Source organism: Rhinopithecus roxellana, chromosome 5 (assembly GCF_007565055.1).
Source record: "Rhinopithecus roxellana isolate Shanxi Qingling chromosome 5, ASM756505v1, whole genome shotgun sequence".
Taxonomy (NCBI): Eukaryota; Metazoa; Chordata; class Mammalia; order Primates; family Cercopithecidae; genus Rhinopithecus; species Rhinopithecus roxellana.
In genome coordinates, this window is record NC_044553.1 from 14,635,122 (window position 1) to 14,662,508 (window position 27,387).

General features: G+C 40.5%; 1 protein-coding gene across 1 annotated transcript; it reads left to right on the forward strand.

The window, feature by feature from the left end:
• PSMA3 (proteasome 20S subunit alpha 3) lies at positions 1–27,387 on the forward strand. Its single transcript, XM_010357688.2, has 11 exons — positions 1–204; positions 2,975–3,057; positions 7,662–7,785; positions 12,419–12,520; positions 12,599–12,672; positions 15,799–15,871; positions 18,826–18,891; positions 22,888–22,934; positions 25,817–25,884; positions 26,337–26,401; positions 27,229–27,387. Exons 1-11 carry the CDS (start codon positions 184–186, stop codon positions 27,271–27,273), a joined length of 768 nt encoding a protein of 255 aa, XP_010355990.1. The 5' UTR covers positions 1–183; the 3' UTR covers positions 27,274–27,387.

Sequence of the window (27,387 nt, forward strand, 5' to 3'; positions counted from 1 at the left end):
CCGCTTCTTTCCCACAATACCCCTGGTCCTGGGGTCCGGAGCCGCGGAACGAGCTACAGAGAAAAAGGTTATTGGTTGGCCGTGCAGCCAATGAGCGGGTCTGTTACTAGTTTGCGGCATCCTGTGGTGTAGGGGAAGCGCTCTAGGCCTGGAATCCTTACGAGTCCCGTTGGGTTTAGCACGATGAGCTCAATCGGCACCGGGGTGAGTTCGCTGTCTTTGGGTGTGATAGTTTAACCTAAGGATTGGGGTTGAAGGGAACTCGGACAGACCACATGGGTTTCGCGGACCCTGGGTGCTCTGAGACCGCCTTCGGCTGGGTGGGCCACTTGCAGCTGTTTGGAGACCGGTCGTCTTGATCCCCTATATGCTAGGCCTGCGTCTCAGGTGACCATGACTCCTGAAGCTTTTCAGCTCAGGTGTAGCCGGCTTGGCGTCGCCGCAGTGAGGTTTGGAGCAGCTTTGGATTGCTGAGTCACTTTCTTCAGCCACTTAGGGAAACCGAAAGTGGAAACTCGTGGGGCTTGAAATAGTGTGTGCTCTTGAGAACCACCGAGGCAGTGAGATTTGGGATTCCACGGTCTGGAGATCGTGCTTTCTGTGGACTGCGTTTGCAGTTCCCAGGTTGCTGCTGATTCACGGGCCTTCTCTGTCTTTAAGTGTGCTAAGGAGTCACTGGAAACCCTGTCGGAACAGAACTAATAAAAATGATCAGAATAACTAAATCTGATGAATCCTTCAGTTTTTCCTTTGTCCTTGTCTATACAAAGTACCTAACAGCACTTGTAGGCATTTATTGCGTAAACGTTTAAATGGTTACTTAGGAACTTAACAGCTTCAGACTTTTGATAGACTGTTGAGGATTTTGCAGTGGGGCTTGTTAACTTGTTTGGCTTTCCTTTGTTAAACGTATGTATATGTGCAGTTTACTCCTTTTATGTACTTCTCTATATAGAAAATACAGTTTCTACAAGATTTATTGGTTATTTGCACTAGAGTTACTGAATACTGAGTTTCTCAGTTCCTCAATTTCTACTTAACAAGATTCTCATGCTCAGCCTTAAGTTCAAGTACTAGTGTTCTAAATTTGATAATAGGCAATTTATGTCTGGAATGGTTTAATCCATTCGGTTATGAATGCTAAAGTTCTGCCATACTTTTCTTAGATAAATGCTCAATAATCTTGTAGCAAACTGACTTTGCAATTATATTATTACCTTCAATTAATAGTATTTCATTCTACAAACCTTTTAAAGAATACTTGATAATATAACCATGTGGGATATTTTAGTAACAATGGTAGGGTTAATGATCTGGGTTTAACAGATCAGGAAACAGACTCAAAGTACCACTGTTGAAGGCTTATCTTCTGTATTCATTTCTCCCAAGAACTCCAGATATGAATAATTGTTTGTCTGCTTGACATGTCTGCCCATTTGATAGTTTATTTTGTACTGCATGTCAAAGTAGAGCTCTGGGTTTTCTCCTTACCTTGCCATTTTGCATCTACTACAGTCTTCAGCTCAGTGAATGGTCATATGAAAACATCTGTGATTCATCTCTAATTCCTTTTTTTACTTCCAGAACCAACGCTTTAGCAAGTTTATTTTTTTATTTTTTATTTTTTGAGATGGAGTCTTGCTCTGTCGCCAGGCTGGAGTGCAGTGGCACGATCTTGGCTCACTGCAACCTCCACTTCCCAGTTCAAGCAATTCTCCTGTCTCAGCCTCTCGAGTAGCTGGGACTACAGGTGCACACCACCACGCCCAGCTAATTTTTGTATTTTTAGTAGAGATGAGGTTTCACCATGTTGGCCAGGATGGTCTCGATCTCTTGACCTCGTGATCAGCCTGCCTCGACCTCCCAAAGTGCTGGGATTACAGGAATGAGCCATCACGCCAGGCCTTGCAAGTTTATTTTTATTATTTTTATTTTTTTACTATACTCTGTAAAAGTATTCCCTTCTACCTCTTCTCTTGTCTAAGCTAGTACCACTATCTTTGGAACACCTTATCTTTGCTTCTGCTGTTCTCTCTAGAATTCATTTTCCACATAAAGCCAGAATGATGTTTTTTAAAATGTAGATCATACCACTCCCGCTGCTTAAATTCCTCGTTGCATTTAGAATAAAATACAAAGTCCTTATTCCAGCCTGGAAGACCCAACATAATTTGACCCTCAGCTACCTCACTAACACAGTCTACTCTTCTTTCTGCTGCTTACAGTGGTCGGGACACAGTGACCTTACTTCTGTTTCTTGACTGTGGTAGCCTTATTTCTACCCTAAGATCTTTGTGCCAAATGCCAAGAAGGCTTTTTTCCTTCATATCTTAAATGGATAGCTTCTTGTCATTTAGGTTTGACTCAGCCTAAATACTACTGCCCCAGAAGGCCTTCCCTGATGATGTAGTCTGTAGTAGTTCCTTCCATTGCTTTACTCTTTTATTTTCATCTTAGTGCCTTTTCTGATTTACTGCTGTATCTCTAGCACCTAAATTCATGTCTGATTTGAAATTGAAGGACTTAATGAATGAGTGATCACCTTTGTATTCCATGTAGTGGACTAACATAATAGATACTCATTATGTGCTTGGTGAATGCCAAATGATTTGTTTGAAGTCTTTTAGTTTGTTAATTGCAGAGTTATGGTTACAAATTTAAATGTTCAAACTCCAGTGGTGGTTCTACTGCCCCATATTAATCTTTTTCAAAAATGAGTTTTGTAATCTGTGTGAAAAGTGTTCTGACTTCACCTGGGACTTGATTCCATTACTCTTCAATAGCTGAAATCTAAGGTACATAGCTTTACCTTAGCTACTGTTGCTGCTCTTGACAAGTTTCCCTTTCCTCTCTTGAAAGCAAGGTCTTTGTTGGGATATAACATGTTCCTGATGCTTAAGCCATTTAGAGGGGAAGAAACTGTATGGTCATTACTGCCAAAGATACAAGCTTACTGTTGCCTTTTCTCCTTAAGTATGACCTGTCAGCCTCTACATTCTCTCCCGACGGAAGAGTTTTTCAAGTTGAATATGCTATGAAGGCTGTGGAAAATAGTAGGTAAGAAACATTTAACCAGGTATTACATGTCTCCTTTTATTTTGTATATTTTTGGTGATTAGGCTTTGTTATGTTACTTTGGTACAAATTAGTATATGTCCCCAAATCTCTATTCATTTCTAGATCTCTTTCTAGGCCAGATGTTTTCCATGAACCCCAGTCCTATATTTCTCGTTGATTCCAGGATTATCCACTTAGATTATCCATGTTGCAGAGTATATAAAATCACATTCATTATCATCTTTTTGTTTTCCATTTTCAAATTCTTGATTTGTATCATAGGCTTCCTTGGCCATTAGGTTTGTGACCTTGTTATTTTTTATGTCTCATACATCTTGTGTTTTAAATGTCTTTTGCAGTTAGTCACATGTTCGATTCAGCAAAGATTTTCTATGTCTGTTTCTCTTTTGAGACTTGAGTCGCACTCTGTCACCTAGGCTAGAGTGCAGTGGTACGTTCTTGGCTCACTGCAACCTCTGCCTCCTGGGTTCAAGTGATTCTCTTGCCTCAGCCTCCCCAGTAGCTAGGATTATAGGCATGTGCCACCATGCCCGGATAATTTTTGCATTTTTAGTAGAGACGGGGTTTCGCCATGTTGGCCAGGCTGGTCTCAAACTCCTGGTCTCAAGTGATCCGCTTGCCTTGCACTCCCAAAGAGTAGCCCCAGTCCTATATTTCTCATGATTACAAAGAGCTGAGATTACAGGTGTGAGCCACCACGACCAGCCTAAATATGATTTTTAAAAAGTCAGATTTATGCAAAGATGAAATATTTTTAAAAGTTGAAACCTTAAAAACAAATGTGTTTTTTTCCTGAGTGAAGAAAAAATGCAGCCGGGCGTGGTGGCTCACTTCTGTAATCCCAGCACTTTGGGAGGCTGAGGGGGGCAGATCACCTGAGGTCAGGAGTTCAAGACCAGCCTGGCCAACATGGTAAAACCCTGTGTCTACTAAAAAATAAAAAAATAAAAAAATTAGCCGGGCATGATGGTACACGCCTGTAGTTTCAGCTACTTGGGAGGCTGAGGCAGGAGAATCGCTTGAACCTGGCAGGTGGATGTTGCATTGAGGCAAGATTGCACCACTGCATTCTAGCCTAAGCAACAGAGACTGTCTCAAAAAGAGAAAAAGTGAGGAAAGTGCTTTTTTTTCTTTTTCTTTTTATAATGAGACATAGTTTCGCTCTTGTTGCCCAGGCTGGAGTGTAACGGTGCGATCTTGGCTCACTGCAACCTCCGCCTCCTAGGTTCAAGCAGTTCTGCTTCAGCCTCCCGAGTAGCTGGGATTACAGGCATGCACCGCCATACCCAGCTAATTTTTGTGTTTTTAGTAGAAACAGGGTTTCTCCACGTTGGTCAGGCTGGTCTCAAACTCCCAATGTCAGGTGACCCACCTGCCTCGGCCTCCTGAAGTGCTGGGATTATAGGCATGAGCCACCGTGCCCAGCCTAAAAGTTCTTCTTTTTAACGATCTATGTAACCTGTCTTTGTTACACCAAAACTGAACAAATGATAGTTTCTTATTAAAAAAAAAAATATTTATTTTGAAAAGAGACATGGTCTCACTGTGTTGCCTCAGTTGGTCTTGAACTTTTGGGCTCAAGTAATCCTCCTGCCTTGGCCTCCCAAAGTGATGGGATTACAGGCATGAGCCACTGCGCCCAGCCTGTTATTCCTTTTTTTAAAAATAAACTTTTTTTAGGGGCAGAACATAGGCTCTTGCTTTGTCACCCAGGCTGCAGTGCAGTGGTGTGATTACAGCTCACTGCAGACTCGACCTCCTGGTCTCAAGCTATTCTCCTGCCTCAGCCCCACAAGGTAGTTGGGACTGCAAGCATGTGCCACCATGCCTGGCTAATTTTTTGTAGAGACAGGGTTTCACCATGTGGCCCAGGCTGGTCTCAAACTGAGCTCAAGTGATCCGCCTGCCTAGGCCTCCCAAAGTGCTGGGATTATAGGTGTGAGCCACTGCACCCAGCCGAAGTCTTTGAATTCTTTTGAAATTAATTGACCTTGAAGACTGCCTGAGAGGATCTCAGAGATTTCCAGATTTTCAAGAATGTTTTAAACATTGAGGAAGATGTTGAGTTGAGATAATTAAGACAGGCTTCCTGCTGAACGTGAGCCACGCCTGTAATCCTAGCACTTTGGTGAGGCAGGTGGATTACCTGAGCTCAGGAGTTCGAGACCAGCCTGGGAAACACGGTGAAACCCCGTTTCTACTGAAAATACAAAAAATTAGCTGGGTGTGGCGGTGTGCTCCTGTAATCCCAGCTACTTGGGAGGTTGAGACAGGAGAATCACTTGAACCCGGGAGGTGGAGGTTGTAGTGAGCCAAGATCGCGCCACTGCACTCCAGCCGGGGAGACAGAGTGAGACTCCATCTCCAAAAAAAAAGTGACAGGGTTTCAAAATGTTGGCCAGATGGGTCTTGAACTCTTGGCCTCAGGCAATCCTCTCACTTGGGCCTTCCAAAGTCCTGAGGTTACATTCTGACCTGTAGAGCTTGAGTTCAAGTAAGTTTGCAAACCTTTTGGGGAAATTCATTTAAATTAGCAGTGATGAAGAGGAAATGTATTCTAGCATCCAGGATAACCTCAAAGACATGGAATCAAAAATGAACATGAGGTGTTTGAAGGTTGACCCTGAGGTAACTTCAATAGAGTACAGAATTTATAACAGGAAATTGAATATGCTCAGGGGGCTCGGCCAGACTCTTAGGAGTTTAAACTTTCAAGGGGAGCCATGGAAGACACCTAAAGTGTTGGGGAAGGAGTGTCAGAAATTCTTAGAAAATTTGTTGTGTGCATCTGTTCATTTTTCTGGGAAGAAATGCCATAGTTTCATCAGATTTTAAGAGACCTGTGAATGACACAATTCTCCTGCTTTTTAGGTTGTGGATCCCTTTTTAGATTATGACTGGCAAAATGAAACAAAGCTAGGAATTAGGCTGGTCTTAGATAACATGGATTAGAGAAGTAGAAAAGATGCTGTAGTAATGTAGGCCTGAAATTATAAGGATCCCAATGCTGGTATAATTATTGTAAAGAAGTGGACATGAAGGAAATTTTGAAGAAAAAAAATTAATAGTAAATAGAAGCTCAACCTGGAGGATGTAGAGTTTGGTGATGCTGTTAACCAAAATTGAGAAGTTGTGCTGGTAGTCCCAGCTACTGAGGCTAAGGTGAGAGGATCACTTGAGCTCCAGACTTCAAGTCAAGCCTGGGCAGTATGGCAAGACTCCATTTCTTTAAAATAAAAAAAAGAAGAGAAAGTTGAGATAATTTTACCAGAAAACTGTACAATCAAGCATTGCTTATTTTGTCTCTATTGTTTCCAATCAGAACTACCTTTACCAAAAAGGAACAGAACAATAAAGTGTAACACATTTTCATCTTGAAATGGCAGCATGTAATTTCTCCACATTTTACTTAAAGAGGTTGTGTGTGTGTGTGTGTGTGTGTGTGTGTGTGTGTGTGTGAGACAGGGTCTTACCCTGTTTTACAGACTGGTGTGCAGTGGTGCAGTCTTGGCTCACTGCAGCCTCCACCTAACTGGGCTCAAGCAATCTCTCACCTCAGCCTCCCAGGAAGCTGGGACTACAGGCGTGTACCACCATGCCTGGTTAAGCCAGGTTTTGCCACGTTTCCCAGGCTGGTCTTGGACTCCTGGGCTTACGAGATCCTCCTGCCTCAGCATCCCAAAGTGCCGAGATTACAGGCGTGAGCCACCATGCCTGGCTTTAAGAGGTTATTTTAAGATCTTTTTATTTTAAACAGTTGTAGCAGAACATATATTTCATTCTCTTATATACTTATTAGAAGCAATATGTTTATTATGGGAAAATTGGAAGAAAGAGATGAGCAAAAGGAAGAATAAATCATAATCCTTCTACCCAGAGCAGTCACTGTTAACTTTTAAGTTTGTATCTAACCTGTCTTTTATATGTCTGTTATGTACTTTTTTTTTTTTTTTTTTGAGACAGAGTCTCACTCTGTCACCCAGGCTGGAGTGCAGTGGCCGGATCTCAGCTCACTGCAAGCTCCGCCTCCCGGGTTTACGCCATTCTCCTGCCTCAGCCTCCCAAGTAGCTGGGACTACAGGCGCCCGCCACCTCACCTGGCTAGTTTTTTGTATTTTTTTAGTAGAGATGGGGTTTCACTGTGTTAGTCAGGATGGTCTCCATGTCCTGACCTCGTGATCCGCCCGTCTCGGCCTCCCAAAGTGCTGGGATTACAGGCTTGAGCCACCGCGCCTGGCGTTATGTACCATTTTTAATGGGCATGAATTTATGTCATTTGTTTATAACATAATTATCATAAGTCAGACACTGCGCCATATTGTGTTTCATTAGCATTTTTATACTTATATATTAATATATTTTTAGTCAAATGATGTACTAGATTCTGGAGGGAGGGTCACATGATATTTATATGGATTTAATGTGTTTATTACACTTTAGTGTGTTTTCCTGGTTTTCAAATGTTTTAAGGTATTTGGCATGCCTTAAATGTTACTTATTTTGTTTTTTGTTTTTGTTTTTTGTTGAACTTAAGTTTATGAAGTTTATTTTCAGTTAAAAAACTGATTTTCTTCTTGTTTCAGTACAGCTATTGGAATCAGATGCAAAGATGGTGTTGTCTTTGGGGTAGAAAAATTAGTCCTTTCTAAACTTTATGAAGAAGGTTCCAACAAACGACTTTTTAATGTTGATCGGCATGTTGGAATGGTAAGGTCATGTTTTAAAATGTTCCTTTTTGTCTTGTCCAGTTTCTTTTGAAGTAACTGATTGGAATAGATCACTGTGCAGTCAAAAAAGTAATCAGAGCGCATTACTGCATTGGTCCAGTTCACTGTCAAATAGAAAGGCAGTATTCTCATAACCTTATTAGTGATGGGGGAAAATCCAAGCTGCTGAAAGAAGAGCAGGAGAGGGAGAGGGCTGGGGAGTATGCGTAGAAATGAGATCTTGGCAGCACACATCACTGATGAAGGCATATGCTTGAGAGGTGAAGAATCTTTAGCTTTCTGTATCTCTTGTGGGGATCACTGTCACAGTAAAGATGCCATCAGATAGCAAACGCCTTTATATAAGGTGGAACATCAGGAAAGGATGTTTAATGAAAAGGAAAAGTGAACACATCCATAATAGTTTCACAGGGCATCACTGAAATAAGTTATTCATGCAGTTGGTATCTAAGTTGTGAGGGACTAAATTGCAAGCCCAGCCATAAATACACTACTGGTATATACTGCAGTTACCCTACATAGATGGCAGACTTGGCTTAGTAAGAACCAATATCGGGGGAAAAAAAAAAAAAAAGAATGAAATGATTCTAATCCTGCCACCTGAAAAGGAAAGGAAGAAAGGAGAATATTTGTATATTAGGTTCTATGCTGGGAGCTCTTTACATAAATTACCTTGTTTAATTTTGACAACCCAGTGAAGGTTATATCAATGTCATTTTGTTTCTTTTCTTTTTGGTTTGAGACAGAGTCTCTCTCTGTCACCTAGGCTGGATTGCAGTGTTGCCATCTCAGCTCACTGCACTCTCTGCATCCTGGGTTCAAGCAATTTTCCTACCTCAGCCTCCCAAGTAGCTGGGACTATGGGTGCCTTCTACCATGACCAGCTAATTTTTATGTTTTTAGTAGAGACAGGGTTTCACTATGTTGGCCAGGCTGGTCTTGAACTCCTGACCTCAAGTGATCCATCCGCCCGCCTCAGCCTCCCAAAGTGCTGGGATTACAGGCTTGAGCCACCGCGCCCGGCCATATTTTAATTTATTTTTTGAGGTGGAGTCTCACTCTGTCGTCCAGGAAGGAGTGCAATGGTGCAATCTCAGCCCAGTGCAACCTCCGCCTCCTGGATTCAAGCAATTCTCCTGCCTCAGCCTCGCCAGTAGCTAGGATTACAGACACGCTGCCACACCCAGGTAATTTTTGTATTTTCAGTAGAGACGGGGTCTCACCATATTGGTCAGGCTGGTCTCGGACTCCTGACCTCAAGTGATCTACCCGCCTCTGCCTCCCAAAGTGCTGGGATTATAGGCGTGAGCCACCACGCCCAGCCTAGCATTTTGTTTTTTTTAAAGGATGAACAGTATTCCATTGTGTATATATACATTTTCTTTTGACTTTTTTGTTGTTGTAGTACATATTTTTTTCGTTATCTGGGTACTAAGCCTAGGACCCAATAGTTATTTTTTCTGATCCTCTTCCTCCTCCCACCCTCCACCCTCAAGTAGGCCCCAGTGTCTGTTGTTCCTGTCTTTGTATCTATGAATTCTCATCATTTAGCTTCCACTTATAAGAGAGAACATGTGGTTTTTGGTTTTCTGTTCTTGTGTTAGTTTGCTAAGAATCATGCTGAACAGGCCGGGCGCGGTGGCTCAAGCCTGTAATCCCAGCACTTTGGGAGGCCGAGACGGGCGGATCACGAGGTCAGGAGATCGAGACCATCCTGGCTAATACGGTGAAACCCCGTCTCTACTAAAAAATACGAAAAAATAGCCGGGCGACGAGGCGGGCGCCTGTAGTCCCAGCTACTCGGGAGGCTGAGACAGGAGAATGGCGTGAACCCGGGAGGCGGAGCTTGCAGTGAGCTGAGAGCCGGCCACTGCACTCCAGCCGGGGCGGCAGAGCAAGACTCCGTCTCAAAAAAAAAAAAAAAAGAATCATGCTGAACAGATTTATTATTGCCAGTGAAACTGGTATGTTTTGATGAAATGTGCTAGATTGTAACCTAGCTAGTAGGAGGTGATCTTGTATTCTTGTATGTAATAGAAAAAGTTTATATTTTGAAAAAAATTATGCATAAATATATACACACACACACACGCAGGCCTTGCTCTGTTGCCCAGGCTTGAGTGCAGTGGCATGATCATAGCTCACTGCAGCCTTGTGCTCCTGGGCTCAAGTGATTCTCCTGCCTCAGCCTCCCAAGTAGCTGTAACTACAAGTGTGCTAGCACACCTGGATAACTTTTTGTTTGTTTTAAGAGATATGATCTTGCTGTGTTGCTCAGGCTGGTCTTGAACTCCTGGGCTCAAGCGATCCTCCTGCCTTAGCTTCCTGAGTTGCTGAGATTACAGGCATGAGCCAATGTGTCCGGCCAACATTAGACATTGAGGAGGGCTGGAGAAAATTACGGCTTAATATCCTCCCTCCTTCCACAGTTGTCATCTTCAAGTGATTTGAGAATTATGTGACTTTACAGTAAGCTTTCTCTAAAGCAATAGAAGATTCTTTAAGTGGTATAACTTACTGGCATAGGTTACCTTGGGGAAGTTATTCTAAACACCCATTTCCTTGTCTGCAAAACAAGGGTGATAATAGTACTTCGCACATACAGTTGTTGTGAGGTTAAAAATTATTATGTAAAATGCTTAACATGTAATGAGTGCTCAGTATCTCTTAGTAATTATTATTACTATTACTGAGTAGCATAGGAAAAAAAGGCTTTTAAAGATTTTGATACCACTTTTAAATTCTGTAACTGTCCTAGGCTAGAGGGTTTCAAATTTGGTTGGTTTATGGTACCATAAGTGTCCCAGTAGTTTTTCTCATGGCTTCTCTAGGCTAAAAATACCTAATGGTTTCGTTTTTAAGTATTTAGGTCCAAAGAACTTAGTGTTTACATCCTAAAAATTTAGCCATTTTTTAAAAAAATACACATATAGTGAAAATATTTTTATTTAAAAATTAAAATGTTTTCTTTCATTTTAAGCAATCAAAATTTCTAGTATGTACACTGTACAACTTCCCAACTTTGGATGCAGCCACTGTCATTTCCTGTTTCACACTGATTTTTGCACAGTACTTACTTTTTTTCATAGCAACCACTAACAGCCTAGCTTCTGAAAGATGTGAAGGCATTGAAAGGAATGTAGTAAAATGATCTAATGTTCAAACTGAACTACTTGGACATTTTTCTCCAAACTTAAAATATGCCACACTAGACTGGGCACAGTGGCTCACACTTGTAATCCCAGCATTTTAGAAGGCCAAGGCGGGCAGATCACCTGAGGTCGGAAGTTCAAGACTAGCCTGACCAACATGGAGAAACCCCGTCTCTATTACAAATAAAAAAATTAGCCGGGCTATGGTGGCATGCACCTGTAGTCCCAGGTACTTGGGAGGCTGAGGCAGGAGAATAGCTTGAACCCAGGAAACCGAGGGAGGCTGAGGCAGGAGAATAGCTTGAACCCAGGAAACCGAGGTTGTGGTGAGCTGAGATTGCGCTACTGCACTCCAGCCTGGGCAACAAGAGCAAAACTCTGTCTCAAAAAAAGAAAAAAGAAAAATATGCCACACTAACATGTGATTTCACTGCAGTGCCTGAGGGCTTCTCGGCACATACATAGTAACTGCAGTTCTGTTTTTTGTTTGTTTGTTTCAGATTCTGAAATGTTTTAAATTTCAGATTTTTGGATTAGATATCCTCACCCTGTAATAACTTTAAAGATCAAAATTGGGCCAGGCACGGTGGCTCACACCTGTAATCACAACATTTTGGGAGGCTGAGGCAAGCTGATCACCTGAGGTGAGCAGTTCAAGACCAGCCTGGCTAACATGGCAAAACCAAACTCTGTCTCTACTAAAAATACAAAAATTAGCCAATTCCAGCTGCAGGAGAATCCCTTGAACCTGGGAGGCAAAGGTTGCAGTGAGCCCAGATGGCGCCATTGCACTCCAGCCTAGGTGACGCATGAGACTGTCTCAAAAAAAAAAAAAAAAGATGAAATCTGACCAAGACCCATGGTTTTTTTTCTTTATAATGAGGTAGTAAATCAGGGGAAGAGGATTTATGATAGAAGTAGTCCTGAAAATTGGCTAGGCACGGTGGCTCACGCCTGTAATCCAAGCACTTTGGGAGGCCGAGGCGGGTGGATCACCAGGTCAGGAGATCGAGACCATCCTGGCTAACATGGTGAAACCCCGTCTCTACTAAAAATACAAAAAAATTAGCCAGACGTGGTGGCGGGCACCTGTAGTCCCAGCTACTAGGGAAGCTGAGGCAGGAGAATGGTGCGAACCTAGGAGGCGGAGCTTGCAGTGAGCAGAGTTTGCGCCACGGCACTCCAGCCCAGGCAACAGAGCGAGACTCCGTCACAGAAAAAAAAAAAAAAAGGAAATAGTCCTGAGTATGAGCATTGAACAAAGCAATGAAGTTATACTTAGTAAATTTCTAAATTATAATTTCATACTCAAGCATCAGAATGCCTTGTAGAGAGCCTTTAAGCCAAAAAAGTTTATTTTGAATGGTAATACTTGTTAAAAAAATTTAGTAAATCTATAATTGCAAACTTTGATTTGTGATAGGAACGTGTTCCTCTAGTAAATTGGTGCTTTTTTTTCAGGCAGTAGCAGGTTTGTTGGCAGATGCTCGTTCTTTAGCAGACATAGCAAGAGAAGAAGCTTCCAACTTTAGATCTAACTTTGGCTACAACATTCCACTAAAAGTAAGTTGATAACATGTTGAGAAACCTTTTGGACAGTAATAGAAGTTTATTAATAAGCTCTTCTGCTTCCCTCCATAGCATCTTGCAGACAGAGTGGCCATGTATGTGCATGCATATACACTCTACAGTGCTGTTAGACCTTTTGGCTGCAGGTATGAAATTTTGTGAATTATTCAAAAGGCAGATCTGTACTATAGATAATTATTATGTTCCCCAGCATCTTAGCCTTTTACATACTTAAAAATAGGAACTCTTGTCGAGAAGTATTAGGGCAATTATTAAATAAAACAGTGTACATAGAAACTACTTGAGGCTGGGTGCCATGGCTCACACCTGTAATCCCAGTACTTTGGGAGGCTGAGGTGGGAGAATCCCTCGCGCCCAGGAGTATGAGACCAGCCTGGCCAACATAGTGAGAACCTATCTCTACAAAAAAATTTAAAATTTAGCCAGGTGCAGTATCACATGCCTGTACTCACAGCTACTTATGAGCTGCTTGGGAGGATCATTTGAGCCCAGGAGTTCAACAGTGGAGTGAGTGAGTTGTGATCATACCACTGTACTCTAGCCGGGGCAATAGAGACTCTGCCTCTACAAAAAAAAAAAAAAAAAAAAAAAAAAGTAAAGTTTGAATAGTGAAAAGGACTATATAGATCTGAAGTGATTATAAAACAAGGAACTGATAACAATGACTTTAATCTGATTATAATAAACTCTCTGGTATTAGTCCCTGATATTCTTAGGTAATTTTAAATATATGCTGTGTTAACATTAAGCAGCCAGTTATACTTCAGTTTTCTCATTAATTTCCATCTGATATACTTGAAGCCTGTAGGTAATATGCTATTAAATGGAGATTATTTTTGGCAGTCAGTAATTAGTCCATACAAAATTACATCTCACAATTCCCATTAAGCACAGTTTTTCTTTCTGTTAAAGTGCTGATATTTTATTTTGGGGTGAAGTGGGGATTCAGCTGCATAAAGACCTGGAATAGGTATAAATATTCAAATTTGGCTTCACAGAGAAGACTTATGACTAGATTTTTCTAAAATGAAAAGACATGTTTGGCTTATGACTTAAAATGTCAAACATGTTTAGTCAAAATAGTGCATATACTAACATCTGAGTGCTCAGCTGTAGTCCTACCTTTGAGTTGTTTATCATCAGTCATATTTAATTACTAAGACAGATATTAAAGAAAAATCGAGTTTTATTCTATTGGTAATGTTACATTAGTGTTTTATGTTTCGTTTTACTTTTTGAGACAGTTGCTCTGTCACCTGAGCTGGAGTGCAGTGGTGCCATCATGGCTGACTGCAGCTTTCACCTCCTGGTTCAAGCGATGCTCCTACCTCAGTGTCCCAAGTAGCTGGGACCACAGGCATGGGCTACGATGCCTGGCTAATTAAAATTTTTTTTTTTTTTGTAGAGATGGGGTCTCACCATGCTGCCCAGGCTGACATTAGTCATTCTTAAGCCTCTCACTTAAATTACATTATGAAACACTTTGTTTTCAGACTATGTAGAATACCTTTCAACTGAGCTCTGAGTTCATCAAACTTCTCTACTCTTTTCAAGGGAGCAAAAATAGTAGAGATAACTTTTTTTTTCCCATAACTTTTTTTTGTTTTTTTTTGGGATGGAGTCTCTCTCTGTCGCCCAGGCTGGAGTGCAGTGGCATGATCTCGGGTCACTGCAACCTCTGCTTCCCAGGTTCAAGCCATTCTCCTGCCTCAGCCTCCTGAGTAGCAGGGATTACAAGCGCCTTCCACCACGCCTGGCTAATTTTTTTATTTTTAGTAGAGACGGGGTTTTGCCATGTTGGCCAGACTGGTGTTGAACTCCTGACCTCAAGTGATCTGCCCACCCTGGCCTCCCAAAGTGTTGGGATTACAGGCTTGAGCCACCGCGCCGGGCCAGAGAGAACTTTTTCAGTAAACATCTATTGGGCACTGAGTTAGTCATGGATGTGGAGACACAGGTGTGAAGTCACATTGATAAAATCTTAGAGGTGATATGATAAAGGGACAACAATTAGGGAATGGACTGTTTCTGGACAGGAGGCAAGGAAAAGAGTGTGAGCTGTAGGGAGACTTGGTAGTTGCAAGCACAGGAACTGGTATGAAAATATGTGGGCCTGAGATAGTTAAGTATGCTTGGTGTGTAGAGTATGAGGTTTAGAGATGATATTGAAGATGTAGGAAGGGGTCCAGTCATGTAAAAGTCTGTGTTCCATGCTGATTTTCAGCAAAGAAAATGTTAAAAGGCTTTAAAATAGTGACAATGAGCTATATATTCTGAAGGATAAGTCTCATATCAGGGTAGGAGATGGATGGAAATGACAGTAGGGATGGGAATTGAATAGTTAAAAATATTCCGCATATGAGATGATGTGTAAGATGATGCTGGTTTCTTTTCTACTCTAAGGCAAATATAGTCATCCCTTGGTTTTTGTGGGGAATTGGTTTTAGGACCTCCCATGAATACCAGAATCCAAGGTTGCTGAAGTCCCTCATATAAAATGGTTAAGTATTTGCATATAACCTGTGCATATCCTCCTGTATATGTTAAGTCATCTCTACTTGCAATACCTAATACAGTGTAAATAGCTGTTACACTGTATCGTTTAGGGAATAATGACAAGAAAATCACAGTTGTTCAGTAGAAAAGCAATGTTTTTTGAAAGTTTTCTATCTGTGGTTTGTTGAATCCACAGATGCAGAACTCATGGAAACAGTGCCCACTGTATGTTGCAATTTCAGAAAATCAGTATTTCATACAATCAGCTAATAGCCTAATTTGTTGAGCATAGAAAAATACACTGAACCAATTCTGATTATTGCAGATAAATGACTGGCAGGATATTGGGAAATAGAATGAAGGGTGGGAAGGATTTCACATGGATTCAGTATACTCTCTGCCAGGAATTTTGTTCCCTTGACCTTTTTGTGTTTATGCCTTATTTTTTGGGCCCTCTCATTAGTTTTGATTTTCATCTATCTTATCATTACTCCTTTCCCTGTACTGCTAGACTTTCTAGGAGACCTTAATCAGAAAGATTAATATTAAACAAACAAACAAAGCTACATGAATTTTGAATAATCTCAAGTATGTACTAGTTTTAATTATTTGAAACCACTGTATGAAAGTACTATGAGTTATATGTATATTAGTAATTTATCTCAGAAACAAAATATAATTGCATTTTAATCATTTTTTCAAAAATACTTTTATGTTATTGCCGTGGTTTAAGCTGTTTGTATACTTTTATGCAGTTTCATGTTAGGGTCTTACAGTGTGAATGACGGTGCGCAACTCTACATGATTGACCCATCAGGTGTTTCATACGTGAGTACTTTTGAATCATTTGAAATTCTATTTTAGTTTAATGGTATTTCATTAGCATTTAAGTCTCATTATAAGATTATATGAAATTTAAAAAAAACTCATTCAAGGAGTTTTTTTTTTTTTTTTTTACAACAACCTCTTGTCCAACAGCATTTTTTTTTTTTTCCTTTTTGGTGGAACAGGATCTCACTGTGTGACCCAGGCTGGAACACAGTGGCGTGATCCAGTGGCTCACGTTGGATCTGATGTTGGTCTAACAACAGTTGCGTGAGCACAATGGCTCACTGCAATCTCTGCCTCCCAGGTTCAAACGATTCTTCTGCCTCAGCCTCCTGGGTAGCTGGGATTACAGGTGTGCACCACCTGGCTAATTTTTTTGTATTTTTAGTAGAGACAGGCCTTTGCCACTTTGGCCAGACTGGTGTTGAACTCCAGGCCTCAAGAGATCTACCCACCCGGGTCTCCCAAAGTGGGAGTATTACAGGTGTGAGCTACCGTGCCCAACCATGTTTTCTTGTTTATCATTAATATCCGATATGAGGCAGAGAAAAGATTTGTTGTTTTCAGTATGTTATTTATAAAAGCTATACAGTGCATATAGTATTTTGAATATGTGATTTTCCTTTTTTACTATAAACACTGTCTTAAAACTATTTAACGTCTTTTTTTTTTTTTCCCCTCACTCTTGCCCAGGCTGGAGTGCAGTGACACAATCATAGCTCACTTCAGCCTCTTAACTTCGAGGCTCAGGCGATTCTCCTACCTAAGCCTCCCAAGTAACTGGGACTACAGGCTTATGCCACCATGCATGGGAATTTTTGTATTTTTTTGGTGTCTGTAGAGACAAGGTCTTTCCACGTTCCCAGGGCTGGTCTCAAACTCCTGGCCTTAAGCAATCCTCCTGCCTTGGACTCCCAAAGTGGTGGGATTACAGGCATGAGCGTCCATGTCCAGCCATGTCATCCCTTTTATTTTATTTTATTTATTTTTAAGATGGAGTCTCACTCTATCTCCCAGGCTGGAGTGCAGTGGCTCGATCTTGGTTCACTGCAACCTCCTCTGCCTCCTAGGTTCAAGCGATTCTCCTGTCTCAGCCTCCCGATTAGCTGGGATTATAGGCATGCGCCACCATGCCTGGCTAATTTTTGTATTTTTAGTAGAGATGGGGTTTTGCCATGTTGGCCAGCTGGTCTCCAACTCCTGACCTCAAGTGGTCTGCCCACTCCAGCATCCCAAAGTGCTAGGATTACAGGCGTGAGCCACTGCACTGGACCTAATTTTGTTTGAGACAACGTCTTGCTCTGTCGCCCAGACTGGAGTGCAGTGGCGCCAAACCTCTGCCTCCCCAGTTCAAGCAATTCTGCCTCAGCCTCCCGAGTAGGCTCGGATTAGAAGCATGCACCACCACACCCGGCTAATTTTTGTATTTTTAGTAGAGACAAGGTTTCACCATGTTAGCCAGGCTGGTCTCGAACTCTGGATCTCAAGTAATTCGCCCACCTTGGCCTCCCAAAGTGCTGGCATTACAGGCATTAGCCACCTTGCCCTGCCTTCCCTTTTAAAGAGAAGGTTTAAATGTGATTTCTAAGAGCTTTCCCTAAATTATTACTTTTTTTTTTTTGAGACAGTCTTGCTCTGTCACCCAGGCTGGACTGCAGTGGTGTTATCTTTTTTTTTTTTTTGGAGACGGAGTCTCGTTCTGTCGCCCAGGCTGGAGTGCAGTGGCCGGATCTCAGCTCACTGCAAGCTTCGCCTCCTGGGTTTACGCCATTCTCCTACCTCAGCCTCCTGAGTAACTGGGACTACAGGCGCCCGCCACCTCGCCCGGCTAGTTTTTTGTATTTTTTAGTAGAGACGGGGTTTCACCGTGTTAGCCAGGATGGTCTCGATCTCCTGACCTCATCATCCGCCCGTCTCGGCCTCCCAAAGTGCTGGGATTACAGGCTTGAGCCACCGCGTCCGGCCCTACAGTGGTGTAATCTTGACTCACTGTAACCTCTGCCTCCCGGATTCAAGGGATTCTCGTGCCTCAGCTTCTCTCAAGTAGCTGGGATTACAGGCCTGTATCACCACACCTGGCTAGTTTTTGTATTTTTAAAAGTAGAGACGGAGTTTCACCATGTTGCCCAGGCTGGTCTGGAACTCCTGGCCTCAAGTGATCCACATGCCTCGGCTTCCCAAAGTGCTGGGATTACAAGTGTGAGCCACCGTGCCCAGCCTATTATTACCGTTTCTTAACTGTTTTCTTGAGATGGAGCCTCACTCTGTTGCGCAGGCTGGAGTGCAGTGGTGCAGTCTCTGCTCACTGCAACCTATGGCTCCCAGATTCAAGTGATTCTCCTGCCTCAGCCTCCCTAGTAGCTGGGATTACAGGCACCTGCCACCACAGCCAGCTAATTTTTTTGTATTTTTAGTAGAGACGGGGTTTCCCTATGTTGGTCAGCCTGGTCTCCAACTCCTGACCTGAGGTGATACGCCTGCCTCGGCCTTCCATAGTGCTGGGATTACAGGCATGAGCCACCGTGCCCGGCTGTGCATCCTTTTCTTTAAAAAAATTTACAGAATAAAAACATTGGGGTTTAGAGTACTGAACTCGTAGGAATTAACTTTATTTCTGTGTCTCAGGAATATATAATTTCATTTTTCATTGTCATAGTGCTAAAATCTTTCCCATTCATGTTCCCCAAAATGTCTCAGAGTGTATATGATTACGCAATTTAAATATTTTTGGATATATCTCTATTAAAAATAGAGGTAGTTTTAGAATTGTTTGGTATTTTAATATTTTTGAGCCCTTTGGCATTCATCAGAATGTATTTGACTATATTTTTCCATACTTGCTTTTAAAAGTCATTTAACATCCTTTCACTAGGTTATAAATAGAAACATTAGTAGTCATTAATTATATATAGCATACTAATTCAGTGACTATATAATTTTTTTTTTCTAAATAGGGTTATTGGGGCTGTGCCATTGGCAAAGCCAGGCAAGCTGCAAAGACGGAAATAGAGAAGCTTCAGGTAATAATTAATGCTTGAATTTTTACTACATTGTCATGCTAATGCAGTGAAATTTTATCACCACAGACATTTCAGTCTAAGGCAGGGATGTCCAATCATTTGGCTTCCCTGGGCCACACATAAAATACACCAACAGTAATGATAGCTGATGAGCTTAAAAAAAAATCTCATAATGTGTTAAAGTTTGAATTTGTGTTTGGCTCTGCGCCCCGTGGCTGGAGAAGCTTGGTTTAAGGATACAGTGTGGTTTGATGTTTAGAGCTTTATGAGGCTGCTAAGTCACTGAATGTGAAAGCTGATAACATATCTACAGAGTTGTGTTATACATCCCTTTATGATTTTTAGTAACTACTATAAAGCCTCAATCTAGAAAAACGCAACTTTTGATATGATTTCACAAAATCCTTGAAACCTATTTATGAATCTACGTGAGCTCTAGTTTGAAAATTTTAAAATTTTGAGTTACTAAAAAGTTATATTTTTCCTATATTCTTTCTTTCTTTGGAACACAGCTTTTATGTCTGGCTGTGCTCCACTGGTTCTCTTAACTTTGCTCCTAGCCACATAAGGCATAACTTTTAGCCTATACTCTTACAACTACCCACTTATTTTTTCACAACATTCAGCTATTAGTGTGAACAAGTTTTCTTAAAAGCTTGGTTTTCCTTTTAGCCATACATTGATCAACTTAAAGACTTCATGGATACTGTTTCAATATTATTGATGACCTGTCAGAAACTTGCCTAAAAAGCAGGCATACAATTTATCAGTGTTTTGGTAAACTCAAGTGAGATAAAATTTCACATACATTTAAATGTTAATGCTGCACTAGAATCTTTCTCAGTTACTCATTCAACTTATTTAAGACCAGCTTCTAGAAAATATTTATTCACGTTTGGTATTTGTACAATGCTGAGCCTAATCTATAAAGCCTAATTTGTTTCGTATTTTAGTAAAGTTGACAAAAGGATCTTAGAGGTCATTTAGCCTAAGCTCAACTGCAGATTAAACACTCTGCATAGGAATACAGAATCAGCTGGTTCTGAACAGTATCCAGACCTTATGAGTCTTAGACCTACGTTCTTTTCCACTGCACACTTACTAGTATGATGCTAGGTTCCTATCTTCTACTCTTTTCCTTTTATTTTCATCTCTCAATACTATTATATGGAAATTTGAAAATTAGAATATTTACACTAGTTGAGGGGGATTACCCCTGTAATACCCTACCAGTTTGGCAGGCCAAGTTGGGAGGATTGCTTGAGCCCAGGAGTTCCAAGTCCAGGCTAGGCAAAAGAATGAGACCCTATCTCCTAAAACAAAATGTTAGCGAGGTGAGGTGGTATATACCTGTAGTCCCAGCTACTTGGGAGGCTGAAGCAGGAGGACTGTTTTGAGCCCCAGGAGTTGGGGGCTACAGTGAGCTATGATCACGTCACTGCACTCCAGCCATGGCGACAGAGCGACACCTTATCTCAAAAAAATAAAGGAAATTAGAATATTTAGAGCAGTTACTATCTTTATATAGTTAAATCCTAGTAAGGAATGGGAAAAACAGTAAGTCCCAGACAAAAATCAAGAAAAAAAATCACTTTAATTGAGGAACACTTACAGTTTCTGACAAAATTATGCTGTGAATCAGGTGTTACAAATTATGGCCCACTGCCTGCTTTTGTGTAAGTTTTATTGGAACACAGCTACATTCAGTCCATGGCTACTTTTAGAAAATACAACAGTAGACTTTAACATTTGGAACAGGGAACAGAAACCAGAGCCATACAGCTAATAAACCTGAAAATATTTACAAGTTGATGCTTTACAGAATCCATCTGCTGACCCCTGCTCTGTATCATTGTTCTCTTCTGATAGTTTACCAAAAAATAAGAACTTTACAAACATATGTAAAAATATATTTGCCAATTAAAATGTGCTTTTCAAGTTTGACTTTGTAGGATGCAGTTAATTCACTAAATACAGAACTTAACCAATAAGGGCAAAAATTCAAAGATTAGTATTCTTTCCCTTCCTGTGATCACCCTCAATTTAACATGAAGAACTGTAAACATCATAAGCTTACAACAAACTCATCTAGTTAGACTTCAGTTAACCACTTACACATCCCCCTCCCCTATAAACTATTTGAAAAAAGCTGCAGGCATATTGCATCCCTAAATACTTTATTCTCCTTATACCATTATCAGACCCAAGTATCATCTAATAGTCCATAATCAAACTGCCTGAGCAATTTCTACACTGCCTTTTTAACTGTTTCAAACTATCGAGGTTCACATTTTCTTCCTTAGATCTCTTTTAGTCTCTTTCTTCCCCAAAATATTTAAGAGTCTATGCCACTTGCCTTTAGTTGTACCCAAATAATGGTTTATCTATTTCCTAAGATTAGTATTCTTAAATTTAAATTTAGTGTTTTGTTGTTGTCATTGTTCCTTCTTCCTCATGTGGTTGTGCAGGCATAGCTTGAGCATCCAGATTTCAAAATTGAAAAAAAAAAAGATAATCTAGCTTAAATATATAGTAGTTGAATCACCTAAAGTCTAGACTGCTGTATGAGCACCCATTATCTTTCACTATATTCCATCATCCCCCAATGTATCCGCAATAGATGAAGGGCAGTTTGCGCAAACATTGTTTTGATCCTGTCATGTCTGTTCAGAAATGCCTGTCTATTCAGAAACCCGTATGTCTGATGATAAAATCTTGCACTGGTTACTATCAAAACCTAACGACATACAGACTCCTCAGCTAGGCCCTAGGGGTACTTTTCTACCTTGATTTCCAAGTGTTCATTGAAAGAATGCTTAATTCTAATTTGGATAAAAGCTTTTGGCTTCCCACTTCTGCTTTATACGTTCATCTCTCTTGAAATCCAATCCAATCCAATCTATATTCTAAGAACCTGCTCAAATCTTGGTTCTTCAAAGCTTTCCCTGGTATTTTGCATTTTTGCTTTGAATAGTTCCACAAAGGATGATTTGTTACTCCTTCCTTCATCTTTCTGTATCTTGCATATAGTAGACATTAATGATTTGTTTGCATTTTATTATCCTAAATTGACTATAAAGAAAATCTAGATGTCTTCTCCAGTCGTTCAAACTTCAGGTCAGACTTCAGATTTATAGGTGGCTGTGGATTTTTATAATTTTATCACAAAGTTAGTGGTAACTATAGGATATCTCAGAATATCTTTTTTGGTGTATAAACTTTTTTTTTTTTTTGAGACGGAGTCTCTCTGTCGCCCAGACTAGAGTACAGTGGCGTAATCTTGGCTCACTACAACCTCTGCCTCCTGGGTTCAAGAGATTCTTATGCCTCAGCCTCCTGAGTAGCTGGGATTACGTGGGCGCACCACTTCCAGCCTGGCTATTGTATTTTTTTTTTTTTTTTTTTTTTTTGAGACGGAGTCTGGCTCTGTCGCCCGGGCTGTCGTGCAGTGGCCGGATCTTAGCTCACTGCAAGCTCCGCCTCCCGGGTTCACGCCATTCTCCTGGCTCAGCCTCCCGAGTAGCTGGGACTACAGGCGCCCGCCACCTCGCCCGGCTAGTTTTTTTGTATTTTTTAGTAGAGACGGGGTTTCACCATGTTAGCCAGGATGGTCTCGATCTCCTGACCTCGTGATCCGCCCGTCTCGGCCTCCCAAAGTGCTGGGATTACAGGCTTGAGCCACCGCGCCCGGCTGGCTATTTTGTATTTTTAGTAGAGACAGGGTTTCACCATGTTGGTCAGGCTGGTCTTGAATTTCTGACCCCAGGCAATCCGGCTGCCTTGGCCTCCCAAAGTGCTGGGATTACAGGCGTGAGCCACTGAGCCTGGCTTGGCGTATAAATTTCAAAACATTAAAATATGAATCAGGAAACTTCGATTCTGGTCTTTTTCAGACTTCAGGTTATTTTCCTTGGTTTTATATCTGAGTATAAAAGTGAAAATAATTACACAAGTGGAAAATGTTCTTCTGATGAATATACATTTTATTTTCTGTAGATGAAAGAAATGACCTGCCGTGATATTGTTAAAGAAGTTGCAAAAATGTAAGTTGAAATTTTTCTTACCATCCACAAAGATATTTCACTTGACCTTTGCATATATATATTACATTAATCCTAAGAGGCTGTTTTCCTGTAAAATAACTTAGTGTGTTTTAGAAGGTAAATTTAACATTCTAAGAAGCCTCACGAAGGAGGAAAATGTTTTCAAGCCCCGTTTTTTAGTAGAATGAATAGGAAGGGAAAAATAGCTTTTGACAAAATAAACTCCTGTTACAGGTTAAAGACACATAATGTACCATTAGGGTCTTAATTTGTTAGCTCCCAACTTCTCAAATCTCTTAAGTACTAATAATAGTAATCTTAAATTGCCTCTAAGAATGCTTACAGACTTTATAGGTTTACAACTAATTATTTCCATACATGATCCACGAAGCTGGCTCATTTACATAATGTGTTTATTTGGGAAAGATATGTTTCACTTTTTCATGTTTATTATAAAAGTTCCTATAACAAGGTAAGAAGAGCAGTATTACAAAACATTTCAAAAACTAGCTTAAGAAACCCTGAATAGTTGATGACAGGTATGTAAACTAGAATACTATTAATATGTAACAGGTATTTAGACAGTAAGCAATAAAAAAGTCAATTAACCTTGGTAGTGATGTTTCAAAAATTTTTTCATTCTTTTAGATAAAAGAGTGTAGACATTTGGTATTACAAAGATTCCAACAAAACACGTTGTGTAGCCAGCTTTTTAGATTCAAAAGTTATATTCAGATAATTCTTAACATCTCTAACTATTCCACATTAGAACTACATGAACAAGGTCTAGTCAATCAGCTCTCTATACGGTAGTGTCTCAGGTTTTACATCTAACAATACAAGAAAAAAAATTCCAATGGGCTCTATTGTATAATAAACATACTATTTACATGACACTCAGTCTCTTATAAACTGGTCCATCATTACTGCTATTGCCTTTAGCCCTCCTGCTTCCTCCTCCCCTCTGCCCTCCCAGTTTCAGTTGTGAAGCAAGCAGAAGCCATTCTAACGGCAACATTAGGAACCAACATACAGCAGAACTGCTAAGAAAGGAAGTCAGTTATCTTCCTTGAATTGTGTAGTATTTTATCATGATATACTGTTTCCTTCACTGAACCAATCCTTTGAAGTGCTTCTGGAAATCAGTTCTTACCATCTTTTATATTTAGGTATAATGGTAGTCATCTATTAAGTGTTCCATGTTAGGAAAGCCATCCCTTCTTCATTTAAGAAAATGGAGCAGCATGTTATCTTTTACTTAGTTCTAGAAAATTGAGATCCTCTCATATTATAGCAAGGTTTTAGAAGACCCTCCTAAAAGTAAGGTATGTAACTCAGTGGAAAGTATTAGATAAAAGCTATACTCTGCTACTGTACTTAATTTCTTGATTTTTTTTTTTTTTTTTTTTTTTGAGATGGAGCCTCGCTCTGTCGCCCAGGCTGGAGGGCAGTGGCATGATCTTGGCTCACTGCAAGCTCCACCTCCCATGTTCAAGCAATTCTCCTGCATCAGCCTCTCAAGTAGCTGGGATTACAGACACCCACCACCACGCCTGGCTAATTTTTGTATTTTTAGTAGAGAGGGGCTTTACCATCTTGGCCAGGCTGGTCTTGAACTCCTGACCTTGTGATCCACCCGTCTTGGCCTCCCAAAGTGCTGGGATTATAGATGTGAGCCGCCGCACCTGGCCTCTTGATACTTTTTATGTTACTTTAATATGTTGCATGACAGTGCCTCCTCCTTTGCTGTAATTTGTAAAGTACTACAATGTGAAGGCCAGGTTATGTGGCATATAAGCCATTATAAAATGGACAAGGAGCTTAAAAAGACTACTGCCAAGAAGCTGTAGGTTGAAGAGACCACTAATAATTGCAAGCACATAAATTAGTTGGTTTTACTTACTTATTTGAAACAGAGTCTCACTCTGTTGCCCAGGCTAGAGTGCAGTGGCACGATCTCAGCTCACTGCAGCTTCCACCTTCTGGGTTCAAGTGATTCTCCTGCCTCAGCCCCCCGAGTAGCTGGGACTACAGGCCCGTGCCACCACACCTGGCTAATTTTTGTATTTTTAGTAGAGACATGGTTTCACACTTTCGGCCAGGATGGTCTCAATCTCCTGACCTCATTATCTGCCCACCTCTGCCTCCAACAAGTGCTAGGATTACAGGCACGAGCCACCATTCCCAGCCAATTAGTTGGCTTTAAAAATATTAAATTAATGGGACAAAAAATAAATTTCCTAAAACACAGTTAATGACACCTCTTCCTAGTGAATCCATTTTCTTTATGAGTTATCTTTTATAGTTATATCTTTTTTTTTTTTTTTTTGAGACGGAGTCTCTCTCCGTAGCCCAGGCTGGAGTGCAGTAGTGTGATCTTGGCTCACTGGAACCTCCACCTCCCGGGTTCAAGTAACTCTCTTGCCTTAGCCTCCTGAGTAGCTAGGATTACAGGCACCCACCACCACACCCAGCTAATTATTGTATTTTTAGTAGAGACAGGGTTTCACCATGTTGGCCAGGCTAGTCTCAAACTCCTGACCTCAAGTGATCCATCAGCCTTGGTCTCCCAAAGTGTTGGGATTACAGGTGTGAGCCACTCACTGCACCCACCCAAGTTATATCTCTAAAGCAATGTGCAAAAATAAACTGAACTTGGGTTGATTAAATATATTGAATATTTGTTGGGAGGGCAAATGTTTCATTTCAGTCCCTGTGTAATTTGTCTTCTCTAATGTTAAATGCTATGTAGAATGTGTCTGTGTAATTTTATAAATAATTTTATTATGGATGGACATTCTAATTTGTACTGACTATGGGTCTGTGAACTACTACAATGTTTGGAGGTTACCAAAATCTTACCTTTCCCTTTTCTATTCTAGAATTTACATAGTACATGATGAAGTTAAGGATAAAGCTTTTGAACTAGAACTCAGCTGGGTTGGTGAATGTAAGTTATTTTTGTACATTTATTTGCCTTAGGAATGATCTGTACCACAGCTAATTTACAACTGAGAGTCCTTTCTAAAATAATGAAAGCTAAAACAAATTTACTAGGTTGTCTAAATGAAGGGAAAGTTCTGCTTAATAATTGACTTAAGTTGTGAACAGGTTATTTTTTGAAACATCCATTTCATGGTTTTAAAGATACTATGCTATAAATTAATGCTCAGGATTTATAACTTATAGCATAATTTACTTTCATTTCCATAAGAACTTAATATGTAGGCACATATAATCTCATGTGGAAGCAGCACACTAAAATATTTGAGTATTACTCATAGTACAACTTTGCAACCTTAGGTGAGGCAGTCTGTGGATTGGGTAGATCCTATGGTATACTGCAAGTTACAATACAGTACTCAATTTAAACTTCATTTACATATGTGGCTTAATTTACAGTAACTAATGGAAGACATGAAATTGTTCCAAAAGATATAAGGGAAGAAGCAGAGAAATATGCTAAGGTAAGCCACAGCACAAAAACTTCTCTTGGCCAGGTACAGTGCGGGGAATCACTTAGCCCAGGAGTTCAAGACCAGCCTGAGCAGCACAGCAAGACCCCATCCCTAATTTAAAAAAAAAAAAAATCCTCTAACCAAAATTGTGTTGAATAATATAAATCAACTTGGGTGGCTTCTATTAAATATCACTAATAGTTCAGTTGAACTAAGGATAGAAATTTTCTAGGTTATCTCTAGTGGGTACAGTTGCCTTGGTTCCAAAAAAATTGTGGGGGGTTTAGATTGCAAAGAGGTTTTTTAGGACTTTTAAGTATATGTTCTATTTTTTTTTTGAGACAGAGTCTTGCTCTGTCACCCAGGCTGGAGTGCAGTGGCACCATCTCTGCTCTGCAACCTCTGCCTCCAGGGTTCAAGCAATCCTCCTGCCTCAGCCTCCCCAGTAGCTGGGATTACAGGAGCACGCCGCCACACCTGGCTACTTTTGCATTTTTGGTTTCACCAATAATACAGGGACGGGTTTTCACCAGGCTAGTTTCAAACTTGACCTCAGGTGATCTGCCTACTTCGGCCCCCAAAGTGCTGGGATTACAGACTTAAGCCACTGCACCTGGCCTCTTAAGTATACATTCTATCAAAGATACAGTCATTGCATGTTAGAGCAATATTTGCTTAATTATCTTTGCGTGGGTATCTTATTCTAGAACTGTTCATTCAGTTACAAGTAAAGGAAATTAACCACTTAACTCAGGTTGTTGTAGCTTAACTTGCCCACAGGTATGGGATATAACAATTTTAAAAATCAATTTTAAACACCTATTTTCTCTTAACAGGAATCTCTGAAGGAAGAAGATGAATCAGATGATGATAATATGTAACATTTACTCCAGCATCTATTGTATTTTAAATTTCTACTCCAGTCCAATGTAACTATTTAGCCCTGGATTATACATACTGTCCAATTTTCATTAAATTTTTGTCTTATAACTATT